This window comes from Pseudochaenichthys georgianus, chromosome 17 (genome assembly GCF_902827115.2).
Source record: "Pseudochaenichthys georgianus chromosome 17, fPseGeo1.2, whole genome shotgun sequence".
NCBI lineage: Eukaryota > Metazoa > Chordata > Actinopteri > Perciformes > Channichthyidae > Pseudochaenichthys > Pseudochaenichthys georgianus.
The window spans coordinates 40140122-40156183 of NC_047519.1; the positions used below are offsets into that span (position 1 = coordinate 40140122).

General features: G+C 41.3%; 1 protein-coding gene across 3 annotated transcripts in view; it reads right to left on the minus strand.

The window, feature by feature from the left end:
* LOC117461755 (ATP-dependent 6-phosphofructokinase, platelet type-like) overlaps positions 1 to 16062 on the minus strand; it is a 49864-nt gene that overhangs the window by 24907 nt on the left and 8895 nt on the right. For all 3 annotated transcript variants that reach the window (XM_034103659.2, XM_071206346.1, XM_034103658.2), the window contains exons 2-7: positions 11849 to 11922; positions 9103 to 9180; positions 4318 to 4507; positions 3091 to 3256; positions 2929 to 2973; positions 2390 to 2498 (exon numbers count right to left, since the gene is read on the minus strand). In XM_034103659.2, the coding sequence (XP_033959550.1) occupies positions 2390 to 2498; positions 2929 to 2973; positions 3091 to 3256; positions 4318 to 4507; positions 9103 to 9180; positions 11849 to 11922 (662 nt within the window). The remainder of the gene's footprint in view (positions 1 to 2389; positions 2499 to 2928; positions 2974 to 3090; positions 3257 to 4317; positions 4508 to 9102; positions 9181 to 11848; positions 11923 to 16062) is intronic.

The following is a 16062-nucleotide window of genomic DNA, read 5'->3' on the forward strand; positions in this document are numbered from 1 at the left end:
TCAGTGTTTCTGGACTTCCTCTAAGACGAAAGGACGGTAACAGAAGAGCTCTGTGGCTTCAGGCTCGATCGCCGTTCAAATGACAGCATTGGTTTCCCCCAAAAGTGGGCGGGGCCGTAAAGTGACGTAGATGTTACTCTCATCTATGGACATCGGTCGCCTACTGCTATATTTAACCATGTATCGAGCCGGATAGTCGATTGCCAATGATTTCATGTAATTGTTGCTCTGAACACTTTTAAACCTCCACTGTTTAACTTGAAGGATTTCGTGTTTGCTAGCTAGCAATCTTCTTCTTCTTTTCCTTTTTAAAACAAAGTCAAAGATGCCTAATAAACACATTACTGCCCCCAGTGTCAGTCAGTGGAACTGCACCAAACTGGGGGATTTCAGGCAGACAGGTATGATGTGCATTGGACTTCTAGTCAGACATAGGAGATGTTATTCAAGGGTTGTGGGTTCGAGTCCCACCGGACTGAGTCGTGTTTTACAGTGCGAGTCATATTTTTTAAAAAAGTACTCTGCATGAATCCTTATCACATACAGGCTGTGGAGTTGAGTTTAAGACACACATGTGTGTCTCTTCATTAAAAAACGAACCCTATTCGTGTGCCAACCTTTAGATCGCCTAGTGGACATGTTATTGGTGGTCGATGTTTGAAGTGGGTTGAGTAGTCATTTAATTGTGTCTACAAAGAAAAAGCGGCACAGTTATGATGACTGCTTATGTTTTTAAAAGAAGCATTTCATCAATAAAATACATTTTAATTAGTTATGTTGCCAAATCGGGACTGAAATGCACCACAAATATTCAGGAGTTTGCTAAATGACAGCTGTGGTAAATATAGTGTTAGTGTATCATAATTGTATTTCTTAAAAGGTCCCCTAGTATACTATTTTTCATCAATATATTATATTATATATTATAGATAGCGTAAACTGCCACCTGAAGTCCCCGGCCGGAAGTCCCCGGAGTTGGGGACTGGCTTCAGTAGAAGCTGCTGGGACTCCCAGTAGCTTCTAGAAGTTATTCTCTCTCCGTTGGTGCGCGGGGCTAATGCTAATAATGCTAATGCCACAAATGGCCTACAATGGCGGCTTCACAAAACTGTTCAGAGTTTTACGGGGCGTGGTTTGCAATTCGCCCAGCCAATATAAATGGGTACTTTTTTGGTACCACCTCTCAGCTAAACATGGGGGTAAAAGCTCCCGGCACCAAGTACTCTTTTTGGTGTGAACGCAACATAAGGGGTTCTAACGGAACTAAACGGAAAAAGTACGGGGAAAAAGTACTCCGGTGTGAACGCGCCTAATGGTGCTCTAGGAGGATATTCAGGTGATAAGGGGGGGGGGTTACCTTGTTGCTGATTGGCTAATGGCTACACAAGACAACACATCGTGATGACATCACAAAGTGGCCAAAATCTGATCAGCTCATTTTCAGACAGGTTTTTATAGAAATGGATCAAAAAGAGAGAGAATCTTTGTTCCTGAGACTTTCAGAGTCTCTTTCCACAGAGGGGACACATGTTGATGTAGAAGAGACATGAAGAAGAGGGGACACATGGTGATGTAGAAGAGACATGAAGAAGAGGGGACACATGGTGATGTAGAAGAGACATGAAGAAGAGGGGACACATGTTGATGTAGAAGAGACATGAAGAAGAGGGGACACATGTTGATGTAGAAGAGACATGAAGAAGAGGGGACACATGTTGATGTAGAAGAGACATGAAGAAGAGGGGACACATGTTGATGAAGAAGAGACATGAAGAAGAGGGGACACATGTTGATGTAGAAGAGACATGAAGAAGAGGGGACACATGTTGATGTAGAAGAGACATGAATAAGAGGGGACACATGTTGATGTAGAAGAGACATGAAGAAGAGGGGACACATGTTGATGTAGAAGAGACATGAAGAAGAGGGGACACATGTTGATGTAGAAGAGACATGAAGAAGAGGGGACACATGTTGATGTAGAAGAGACATGAGGAAGAGGGGACACATGTTGATGTAGAAGAGACATGAAGAAGAGGGGACACATGTTGACGTAGAAGAGACATGAGGAAGAGGGGACACATGTTGACGTAGAAGAGACATGAGGAAGAGGGGACACATGTTGATGTAGAAGAGACATGAAGAAGAGGGGACACATGTTGATGTGTGAGAGACATGAAGAAGAGGGGACACATGTTGATGTAGAAGAGACATGAAGAAGAGGGGACACATGTTGACGTAGAAGAGACATGAGGAAGAGGGGACACATGTTGATGTAGAAGAGACATGAAGAAGAGGGGACACATGTTGATGTGTGAGAGACATGAAGAAGTGGATTCAGCATAATAGATGACCTTTAAGAGACGGTGAAATATGGAGTGTGTGTTACCTCGGACAGTTTCTGACACATGTTGTCCTCCCAGTCGTCCTCAGGGGGCATCTCAGGGATAAAGACCCAGTCTGCTCCACAGGCCAGAGCACTGACCAGAGCCAGGTACCTACACACACACACACACACACACACACACACACACACACACACACACACACACACACACACACACACACACACACACACACACACACACACACACACACACACACACACACACACACACACACACACACACACACACACACACACACACACACACACACACACACACACACACACACACACACACACACACACACACACACACACACACACACACACACACACACACACACACACTTAATCTGCACAGCCTGAAGAAACACATGTTTTACCCAAACCGTGATTGTTTGGTAAGACGTACTGTAAGTGTGTGCAGCAGCATATTTAACTTCAACATAATACACATTGTTATGAACATATAGCGTTAGTTCTTATATGTCTGGTGCATTTATCTCGCTGTCATATCATCTCATTTAAGATGAGGCGTTTACCCGCAGTGCCTGCCCATGACCTCCAGCACGAATGTCCTCTGGTGGCTGAAAAACAAGAGGATTAAAGTTAAAGTTGATGTTAAATAGTCTTCTTACGTCTCGTCTGGCTACATCTCATCACATGTTATTGTCTCGTCACTTCCTGTCTCTCTCTCTCTTCACCTCTGAGCGGTGGTCATGATGGCGTCGATCACCTCGATGATGCGGTGCAGAGCCGAGTCGGTGCCGATGGTCATGTCCGTGCCGCAGAAGTCGTTATCGATGGAGCCGACCATCCCCACGATGTGCAGTACAGAGTTAGCGAGCGCCGCCTCGTTATCGATCAGACCTGAGAGGGAAGAAGATCAAATATCATCTGGGTTTTTTACTGGATGTAGATTTATCTTTGACTGAAAAAAAGCTATTTCAAATCAAACAAATCCATTCAATAGACTCGAGCATAACACAAACAAATACATACATACTATGCGAGGCTGTTACTTTTAACAAATAGAATTCCCCTCAAGTTTTGTTAAGAAACCATAAGAAATGTCTGTCCAGCTCCTACATGTTGATGTAGAAGAGACATGAAGAAGAGGGGACACATGTTGATGTAGAAGAGACATGAAGAAGAGGGGACACATGTTGATGTAGAAGAGACATGAAGAAGAGGGGACACATGTTGATGTAGAAGAGACATGAAGAAGAGGGGACACATGTTGATGTGGAAGAGACATGAAGAAGAGGGGACACATGTTGATGTAGAAGAGACATGAAGAAGAGGGGACACATGTTGATGTAGAAGAGACATGAAGAAGAGGGGACACATGTTGATGTAGAAGAGACATGAAGAAGAGGGGACACATGTTGATGTGGAAGAGACATGAAGAAGAGGGGACACATGTTGATGTAGAAGAGACATGAAGAAGAGGGGACACATGTTGATGTAGAAGAGACATGAAGAAGAGGGGACACATGTTGATGTAGAAGAGACATGAAGAAGAGGGGACACATGTTGATGTGGAAGAGACATGAAGAAGAGGGGACACATGTTGATGTAGAAGAGACATGAAGAAGAGGGGACACATGTTTATGTAGAAGAGACATGAAGAAGAGGGGACACATGTTGATGTAGAAGAGACATGAAGAAGAGGGGACACATGTTGATGTAGAAGAGACATGAAGAAGAGGGGACACATGTTTATGTAGAAGAGACATGAAGAAGAGGGGACACATGTTGATGTAGAGGAGACATGAAGAAGAGGGGACACATGTTGATGTAGAAGAGACATGAAGAAGAGGGGACACATGCTGATGTAGAGGAGACATGACAAAGGGGATTTTGTTTAATAGGGGACCTTTAAGTCAAGTAGTGTTGTGTGTAAGGGCGTCTACCGCCCCTCCCCTCACCCTGCGTCTGCAGCTCCTCCAGCAGGCCGCTCCACTCCTCTCTGAACAGGTTGGCCCCCGTGAGGCTGCCGTCCCCCCCGATCACACACAGGTTGGTGATGCCGCGCTGCACCAGGTTCTGAGCCGCCTTCAGGCGCCCCTCGTGGGTCCGGAAGTCTTTACAGCGAGCGCTGCCAATCACCGTGCCCCCCTGAGGGACAACAGATTACAACATGAAATCAGGGAAAACACAGATTACAACATGAAATCAGGGAAAACACAGATTACTACATGAAATCAGGGAAAACACAGATTACTACATGAAATCAGGGAAAACACAGATAACTACATGAAATCAGGGAAAACACAGATTACAACATGAAATCAGGGAAAACACAGATTACTACATGAAATCAGTGAAAACACAGATTACTACATGAAATCAGTGAAAACACAGATTACTACATGAAATCAGGGAAAACACAGATTACTACATGAAATCAGGGAAAACACAGATTACTACATGAAATCAGGGAAAACACAGATTACAACATGAAATTAGGGAAAACACAGATTACTACATGAAATCAGGGAAAACACAGATTACAACATGAAATCAGGGAAAACACAGATTACTACATGAAATCAGGGAAAACACAGATAACTACATGAAATCAGGGAAAACACAGATAACTACATGAAATCAGGGAAAACACAGATAATTACATGAAATCAGGGAAAACACAGATACCTACATAAAATCAGGGAAAACACAGATTACTACATGAAATCAGGGAAAACACAGATTACTACATGACATCAGGGAAAACACAGATTACTACATGACATCAGGGAAAACACAGATTACTACATGAAATCAGTGAAAACAGATTACTACATGAAATCAGGGAAAACACAGATTACTACATGAAATCAGGGAAAACAGATTACAACATGAAATCAGGGAAAACACAGATTACTACATGAAATCAGGGAAAACACAGATTACTACATGAAATCAGTGAAAACACAGATTACAACATGAAATCAGGGAAAACACAGATTACTACATGAAATCAGGGAAAACACAGATTACTACATGAAATCAGGGAAAACACAGATTACTACATGAAATCAGGGAAAACACATATTACTACATGAAATCAGGGAAAACACAGATTACTACATGAAATCAGGGAAAACACAGATTACTACATGAAATCAGGGAAAACAGATTACTACATGAAATCAGGGAAAACACAGATTACTACATGAAATCAGGGAAAACACAGATTACTACATGAAATCAGTGAAAACACATATTACTACATGAAATCAGGGAAAACACATATTACTACATGAAATCAGGGAAACACAGATTACTACATACAATCAGGGAAAACACAGATTACTACATGAAATCAGGGAAAACACAGATAACTACATGAAATCAGGGAAAACACAGATTACTACATGAAATCAGGGAAAACACAGATTACTACATGAAATCAGTGAAAACACAGATTACAACATGAAATCAGGGAAAACACAGATAACTACATGAAATCAGGGAAAACACAGATTACTACATGAAATCAGGGAAAACACAGATTACTACATGAAATCAGGGAAAACACAGATTACTACATGAAATCAGTGAAAACACAGATTACAACATGAAATCAGGGAAAACACAGATAACTACATGAAATCAGGGAAAACACAGATTACTACATGAAATCAGGGAAAACACAGATTACAACATGAAATCAGGGAAAACACAGATTACTACATGAAATCAGTGAAAACACAGATAACTACATGAAATCAGGGAAAACACAGATTACTACATGAAATCAGAGAAAACACAGATTACTACATGAAATCAGGGAAAACAGATATTACTACATGAAATCAGGGAAAACACAGATAACTACATGAAATCAGGGAAAACACAGATTACTACATGAAATCAGGGAAAACACAGATTACTACATGAAATCAGTGAAAACACAGATTACAACATGAAATCAGGGAAAACACAGATTACTACATGAAATCAGGGAAAACAAAGATTACTACATGAAATCATGGAAAACACAGATTACTACATGAAATCAGGGAAAACACAGATAACTACATGAAATCAGGGAAAACACAGATTACTACATACAATCAGGGAAAACACAGATTACTACATGAAATCAGGGAAAACACAGATAACTACATGAAATCAGGGAAAACACAGATTACTACATGAAATCAGGGAAAACACAGATAACTACATGAAATCAGTGAAAACACAGATTACTACATGAAATCAGGGGAAACAGTTGGAGAGGAGCCAAAGACACATTAGCCATCATCACCGGCGCCATTATTAATTCATATATGAAATCAGTGGTTTGTTAAATTGAGTTTAAGGCCCATTTTAGTTTATGGGTGTCACTGATAAGAGAGGGGAGACAGTTTCTTCCCTCACAGCGGTGCTCAGGGGGGGGCACTTGTTGGAGAAATACTGAGGCCCCAAAAAGGTGTTTATGCCATAGCCGAGAATAATATTGTTCAGTCCTGCACACTAGAGGCCATGCCCAGTTTCCACAAATATGGGTATGGAGGAGGTGTCTTTAGGATTTTCTGTCCTGGAGAGAGGGGGGGGTTCCCCTGGTAAAATCTCTCGAATGTATTTGTTGAATGCTGAGTGAATTGATTTGTTGAATGTGTATAACTCCTGTGAGGATGGCGCTCTGAATTCATGCTGGATATAGGTGTGTATGAGAATTGGTTTGCTGAATGAAAGTTTGAAGGTGCTTTTTATTATCACCGGCCATTTATGAGGAGATGCCACTAAATTCTGTCGGACGATTTTAAATGTCACAACTGAATGGGGCAGTTGAAGTTACAATTCAGGGTAATACATGTAAAACTGTGAATTGAGGTTTCATATTAGAAAATGATCACAGCATGATATGTTTTGTATGATTGTCATGATGTAACGAGAGAAGGTAAAACCCTGTACAAGTGCGGACAATTTTCTTCAAATAAACTGATCCCACCCTTTGGATTGGGACAACTTAAAATAAATCTGCGCTCTCCTCTCCTGCTTCAAAGGTAAGATTGCATACTGCCACACTCACACTTAGGTAGGGCCACACCTCATCTACTGATATCAAAATCCTTCGGGATCGCTTAAACAGATGTAGCGGGTCGTCTGAATTGAAACAGCAGTTCATTGAACCTGGTTCTTCACGAGTTAGTCGAGGTGAGATCTTGCTGACGTTGGTGGATCTGAGCCAAGCAGTACATTTACATGGACTCAGTAACTTCTGTCAGGTCAATTAGTAGGTAATAAGTTAACAGGCCTCCCGACTCCCGCAGTATTGTCCACAGTAATAAAGGTGGGGTAGGTAAGTTTGAGAAACCGGCTCGAGATGCACTTTTTGTTATATTCCATGGAATGCTCTTAACATCCCGATAGCAATGAATATCTGAAGTGCTTTGACAAAAAATCCATTAAATAATGTCATCTGTAGAAGCCGTAATACTGTAAAAAGCACGACCAATCATCTGAGCCAGCTAAAGTAACTGGATGGCCTACCTGCCTGTCAGCCTTCCTTCGGGGCACACACTTATCTCGTGCCCTCATTGGTCATGTGCGCGTTCCTGTGTGTTGGAGGAGGGGCTCTGTGAGGAAGTGGCAGATTATTTCCGGTTGTGTATTTTCAAATTCTAGCGATCTCGAGCCGGTTTCTCCAAAATTACCTACCCCACCTTTAACTGTTACATGTCTAATATGTGTAATATGTAATGTAAAGCGCTTTGAGCACTTGGAAAAGCGCTTGAATAAATGTAATGAATTATTATTATTATTATTATATATCAGTCGCCCGCAGTATTGAATCACACAAGAATCAAAAAAGACAAACAACCAAAACATAAATATGTAAATTAAAATGATTAAAATGTTATAAATAAATGGATAATAATACTAATAGTAATAATAATACTAATAATAATAATAATACAATAAAACACAATGGTTAAAAAAGGGCCACATATTTTTTATAAAATCAATACAAAAATACAAGTCGACATGCTCAGAAACTGCCTCGTTATTAGATTTTTTGCAATTAGTTGCCCGTTAGATCTTCAGTTAGATAAAATAAGATAAGAAATCCTAAAGCAACTAATGAAGGGCCTGCATACATTCTCGTTAAATGCTCTTTTACTGGCTCTGCTTTGTAGTTGTCTACCTACCTATAGATCTTATTTCTAATATTGCAAATCTACACAATCTGTTTCCACCGTTGCATTACACAGAATCCACTTCACACAATAAAAGGCTGACTGACAGACGGGGAGAAGATCTAATTTAACGTCAATATACAGATAATAGGGTAATAATTACAATGTTTACACAGGGTCTTTAATGATAGCTGCATTTAGGAGCCAAAATGTTGCTTTACTACTTTGATTATTCAATTGTTTGATTATGCGTAACATATTGAATATTGGTTATGGAATGGAATAGGTTGTTAATTAAACTAAAGTTAAACGAAACAGCTGATTGACGCTGTGATGGCCTCAGCTGGTACAAAAGAGTCAAGCAGATGATACTCAGCGTTCATTTTAGTTGTGAAGCCATACGGTTTTTGGACCGCAGAGAAATTATGAGTTTAAGTTGTTTATTTTATGTGATGTAACCGTCTCCATCATCGTCTGGTAAGAGAACAGTGAAGAAAAGAAAAGGATAACGTGGAAATAAATGTACCGAAACAAGGATATGATATCAGGAGTGTGTCTCACCACTTGCAGCATGCTGGAGACGCTCTCCCACGTCGCCTCTTTGATGTTCTGTCCTCCGTCCACCATGCCCTGGTAGCCCTGAGAGGAAAAACAACCAAGCATACATGTTCACTGACATCCATGGGAACACACATTAGATTTTCAATTATTGAATTAAATATATAGCCTATAAAATGTCGATAAATCAAAAAGAAATCCCACATAATCACAATTTACCAGAGACAAATATGATATACTTAAACTCCTTGTTTCGTCTAACCATAATCCAAAAGAGTGAACTATTGGACAAGGCCATGCAAAGCAGCACACCCTTAGATTGAAGGCAATCATCTCAAATACTATTATATATACTGTGGAGTCTATTTGTATATAACATTACAAGACTGATTCTTATTATTACATGATGTGCTTATTGTGCTCAGGAGATTGCTATGACGATACAATAAATAGACACAATCACTAATCCCAGGTTCTGATGGGTTAGATGCCAGCGAGGGGAAAAGTCAGAAGAACGTTTTCAGCTTGAAAGTAGCAGCAGCCGGATGCAGGCACTGGAGGAACAATGAGTTATTGAGGCTATGGCTGGGTTAGCTCCGCGCCCACGCATAGCTGCGAATCAGGATAACCAAGATTCCCCTTTTCTGTAGAAGCTTCATCAAAACATACGATGGTGCCAGAGTAGGGAGGGACTTCCACAGGCCGGCCGAATGCTGATTGGAGGATCGTGTTGCCAAGAGACTTTTTTCTAAGTCACCAACCAAAGAGAACCAAGTTTAAACTGCGGTATCTCTTCAGCTAGTCTTGACCAATCATACATGTACGGGAACGCCCTGTGTGATAAACATGTACGCACGCACGAGGTTCCAGGCTCTTGTCCGGAAATAGACAGATTACAGCTTTGCTGCCTGTGATTTATATGACGTGACGGAGTCCTTGGCCAAGTGACTATATGTCCTTTGCTCTCTCGTAATAAATAGTTCAACTTAGAAGTCGTCTGTCTTTCCTGGAATTTTGAACACAATATTATAACCGGTTATTGAGCCGATGACCCACAGATTAAAGCATTTGCACTTGCAGAGTTAACAGCTGGTTGCCCTTGGTGACTTTCAGGGGAACCACAAACGGTTTGCATTGAGTGTTCTCCAAACTGTGGACAGCAGGGAAATGGCTTTTTGTTTGTGTTTTCAATCATGCATGAACACCTGCATGTATCACTTATCGCCCTCGCTGCCGACATCGGAACTTGGCTTTATTTAAAAGTCGCTGTTGATGTTGTGAGCGCTGATCTGAATGAGCAGAATAAAGCCATCATGTCTCTCAGCTGCCATTACTCTGATTACTGTGGCTATTCGAGGCTGATGAAGACGAGTGCAGCCAGTGGAGGATGAATGCTGCCCCTGGTAATCCAATTAGAACCACACCACTACACTGAGTGGCATCTCGATCTGCCGTCTGAAGCATTACGCCCATTACTGCTCATAATATCAGACAATCAATATCAAACAACTCCAAAGACTGAAACAGGGATTTATTTAGCTTTTATTTTCTGATATTCAATGATGTGCAATGCCTCGTCTTTTATGCTGCTGCAATGCAAAGGTTTCCCAAATGTGGATCAATAAAGTACTTCTTCTCTTATCTTAATATGTCAAGCAGTGTTTATCTTATACTACATAATGTTTTATTCAAAGTGTCCAGTGTGATACCAAGGAGGAAAAAAGCGTAGGGGAATAGTTTACGTTTGACTTATCCATGGACTGCATCACCGTAATAACCGTATTTAATTTCAACTTACTGTACAATATTTAATTTAACATTCTGTTGTATATATCATAGTCTATGTACGTGTACCCTAACCCTAGAATTTTATTATATATATATGTTGCATTGTTGGAGGAGCTCGGGTCATAAGATTTTCATTGCCCTTTCTACACTGTAGCTTAGATATATATAATATATATATTATATATATATATATATATATATATGACATTAAACCCTTTGAATCTTGCAAAAGGAGAGTCAGATTATGTGTAACTAATGCATGAATGAAAAGTCAAGAGTAAGAGCAAAACCACACACACACACACACACACACACACACACACACACACACACACACACACACACACACACACACACACACACACACACACACACACACACACACACACACACACACACACACACACACACACACACACACACACACACACACACACACACACACACACACACACACACACACACACACACACACACACACACACACACACACACACACACACACACACACACACACACACACACACACACACACACACACACACACTATTTGAAGTTTGTTTATCTTATACTATAGGTTTGGTTTATTTCAAAGTGTCCTAAATTGCTAAAGTGGGATACTAAAGGGGAGAAATCCCTTAAAGTTGCATGTGTATTGCATTCAGAGTAGGTGGACACTTTAGATGTGACTTATCCATGGAGTGTAAAAGGAGTACGATCATGTGTAATGCATGAGTGAATATCCAACAGTAAAAGCAACAATAGCGACAAAAACAAAACCTCTCTTCAGCTAGTGGTAACCTTTCAGGTGTCTCACTAAAAACCCATTCCTGCACGTCTCGACATCAGCTGTTTGAGTCCTGGTGGCTCTCTCCAAGTCAGTCACTGCCTGACGTTGGAAAACTGCTGGGTATTCATTTAGCTCCCGGTGAAGAACACATGTCTGAAACCTGATCCTCACCTCGTGGATGAAGTAGACCTTCGCTCCAACATAGATGCCCATCCTGACCACGGCCCGCACGGCTGCATTCATCCCTGATAACAGACAGAGGGTGAGAGGTCAGCATGGAGAGAACATTCCTCAATATGTATTCTCGTGATGTTTGATATGGTCAGAGAGGGCATAAGTACTCGCACCCTTTACTCAAGTAGAAGTACAGACACTCATGTTTAAAAATACTCTCGTAAAAGTAGAAGTACTGACTAAACTTCTTTACTCAAGTAAAAGTAAAGAACTTTGAAATGTACTTCAGTAAAAAGTACCCATACCTAGCAGCTGCTTTAAAGAGTACCTGACCTCCCTTTATATCAATAGAACAATAATGTCATTGTTAGCTAATGAATGTTTCCATGCTGAACAACGGCAACATGACAACGTTTCCATTGGTCCCTCTTCTTTAGAGAAGACCAGGAAGTGATGGATACACGGATCGTGTTCCAACCAATAGGCACGCAGCGACTCTAAAGAATAATGATCACGCACCAGACACACATTCAGACTAAAGGAACCAGCTGTTTGGAAAATGAGAGAAGTAGAAAGTACAGGTATTTGTGTTCAACATGTAAGAAGTAGAAAGTACAGGTATTTGAGTTCAACATGTAAGAAGTAGAAAGTACAGGTATTTGAGTTCAACATGTAAGAAGTAGAAAGTACAGGTATTTGAGTTCAACATGTGAGAAGTAGAAAGTACAGGTATTTGTGTTCAACATGTAAGAAGTAGAAAGTACAGGTATTTGAGTTCAACATGTAAGAAGTAGAAAGTACAGGTATTTGAGTTCAACATGAGAGAAGTAGAAAGTACAGGTATTTGAGTTCAAAATGTAAGAAGTAGAAAGTACAGGTATTTGTGTTCAAAATGTGAGAAGTAGAAAGTACAGGTATTTGAGTTCAACATGTAAGAAGTAGAAAGTACAGGTATTTGTGTTCAAAATGTGAGAAGTAGAAAGTACAGGTATTTGAGTTCAACATGTGAGAAGTAGAAAGTACAGGTATTTGAGTTCAACATGTAAGAAGTAGAAAGTACAGGTATTTGTGTTCAAAATGTGAGAAGTAGAAAGTACAGGTATTTGAGTTCAACATGTGAGAAGTAGAAAGTACAGGTATTTGAGTTCAAAATGTGAGAAGTAGAAAGTACAGGTATTTGAGTTCAAAATGTAAGAAGTAGAAAGTACAGGTATTTGAGTTCAAAATGTGAGAAGTAGAAAGTACAGGTATTTGTGTTCAACATGTAAGAAGTCAAAGTAAAAAGTCGTCAGAAAAATAAGTAGTGGAGTAAAGTACTGATACCAGAAAGATGTACTTAAGTACAGTAACGAAGTATTTGTACTCCACTACTTCCCACCTCTGAATACGATGAAGACACATGGAGACATGTTGATGAAGAATTTGGAGGAGCACAAACAAGTGGAACACTTCAGAATGCAATGCATGTGTCACCTTGATGCATGTACTGCCGACTTAAACTCAATGCATATTAGTTGTCCTACAAATTAGGCCAAAAACAATTTAAAAGGGCGTCTCTACAAGGTCACAAATAACTGAGATGTTTCCACGATCAATTGGCGAGTGAAGGAAGGAAACTCTGGTGTTAAAGCTTCAACAAAGTGTACACCTTATGAAATGCAACCTTGATCGTGTTTTGATCTCCGGAGACTTCAATGTCCACGTGTGTTGTGAGTCCAAACCTCTGGTTAGGGACTTTGTAAATCTCCTTGATTCTTTCGGTCTCGTTCAGTCCGCCCAACACACGAAAAAAAACACACTTTAGATTTAGTAATATCGTTTGGACTGTCTGTTGACAACGCGTATCTCAGACCATTTACCGGTTCTGTTTACAACTTCGATCCCTTCCGCAGGAGTCGAATCACGTGCCCCCGCGCGTCGTCTGTGTTCGATTGACCCCTTGACTGCCTCACAGTTCTCTGATGTTTTAATGCTTCTCCGATCAGTCAATTAGAGGTGAACTGTGCTTTTAGTGCTGATGACGCAACTGCAGGCATGCAGAGAGAAAATGGAAAAAGGATCAACTCCATGTCTCCCTAGAAATCCTTCGTGCTGGCCTTTCCTACCAGACGGCAGTCAAAGCAGCCAAAACGGAGCACATTTCTCTGTTAATCTCCAAAAACAGCCATAAATCTCAGGTTATTTTTAATGGCCTCAACTTGATCATTAATCCCTGTGATGCTTCTCCAATTGTGCCATCGACTACTCTCTGTGATAAGTTTCTTACATTTTTTATTGAAAAAGTATCTGCTCTTAGGCTAGCCCACACTAGTGCTACCCCAGACCCTGCTCCTTTTCTGTGCCCTGCTGTCCTCGACCACTTTGAGCCTTTATCCCGCTCTTCTCTCTCGGATGTAGTCAAGCACCTGCGGCCGACAAACTGCACCTCAGACAGCATTCCCTCTCGCCTTCTCAGAGATGTTTTAGAATCAGTTGGAGCAAGTATTTTATTACTAATAAACACCTCTCTTAGCTCAGGATGTGTCCCAGCTGCCTTCAAACATGCCGTGGTGCAGCCACTACTTAAAAAGAAAAATCTTGACCCCTCCATTCTCGCAAATCTTAGGCCCATCTCCCAGCTACCTTTTTTATCTAAAGCCCTGGAGCGAGTAGTCTATGTCCAGCTGCAGTCGTTCTTAACCATGCATGGCATCCATGACAAGTTTCAGTCTGGCTTCAAACCCATGCACAGCACTGAAACAGCCCTTTTAAGAGTTTGTAATGATCTGCTCCTAGCCGCCGACTCAGGTAGCCCAGCTGTCCTGGTGCTGTTAGACCTGACAGCTGCCTTCGACACTGTGGACCATAGCATCCTGTTGTCACGGCTGGAACAGTCCGCAGGCATCACAGGCTCTGCATGGTTCAGGTCCTACCTGACAGACCGTAGCTTCTCAGTGGAGCTAGGTACCTTCTCCTCTGCTAAAGCCCCTCTTACCTGTGGGGTTCCCCAAGGCTCTATCCTGGGCCCCATTCTCTTTTCACTGTACATACTGCCCCTAGGTTCAATTCTCACTAAACACAATATTCCCTTCCACTGCTACGCTGATGATGTACAGATCTATCTGCCTCTCAAAGCAAATGTCAAACACTCACTACAGCAGTTGATGGACTGCTTGATAGAGATAAAATCCTGGCTGAGCCGACATTTCCTCAACCTCAACGAGAGCAAGACGGAGCTCATCTTTTTTGGACCCCAACCTCCAGCCTCTCCGGTTGATATTCTGGGCTCTCTCAATAAAAACATCCTCCCCTCTGTCATGAACCTTGGAGTGACCTTTAATAGCACTTTTTTTTAAATTTGATAAGCAGGTCAGCACCGTAGTCAAATCCTGCTTTTTTTAAATAAGACTATTGGCCAAGACCAAGTCGTTTTTATCTTTTAAAGATCTAGAAAGGGTTATTAACGCCTTTGTTACCTCGAGACTGGACTATTGCAACGCTCTGTATGTGGGTATGGACCAGGCCTCAATTAGACGCCTGCAGCTAGTGCAGAACGCAGCTGCATGTCTTCTGACTGGCCACAAAACGCGTGACCACATCACCCCAATTCTGGCCTCACTACACTGGCTTCCAAATCGGTTCCGAATTGATTTTGAAATCCTTTTATTTGTTTTCAAAGCCCTAAATGGGCTGGCTCCGGCCTATATAGCCGAACTCCATCACTACACCCCAGCCAGCTTTAAGGTCTGCTGACCAGCTGTTGCTGATAGTGCCCAAGACCAGGCTCAAAACCCGAGGGCACCGAGCCTTCGCAGCAGCTGGCCCCAGGCTCTGGAACACTCTGCCCCTCCATGTGAAGTCGGCCGGGACACTGGGGTTTTTTAAATCCTCACTAAAGACACACTTCTTCTCTCTGGCCTTCTAGTCAGAGCGGAGCACGACACCTGACTATTCCCTGTGTTTCTGTTTTTTTTTTATATATATATTTCTGTTGTAAATTATTCTCTTTTATTGGGATTGTAGTAATGTGTTTTTATTATATGTTACATTACACTTTGGCTCGACCAAAAATCGATTTGTTGTAAATCTTTGAGGCAACAGGTGCTCTATTGATCGGGAGGAATGTATGATCCTATAGAAATAGACGGAGAGGAGAAACCAATGGGTCTATGTGTGACTTCTCCTCTTGAAAAGCACTTGTATGGAGGGGTTCTTCTGTATTGCTTTATATA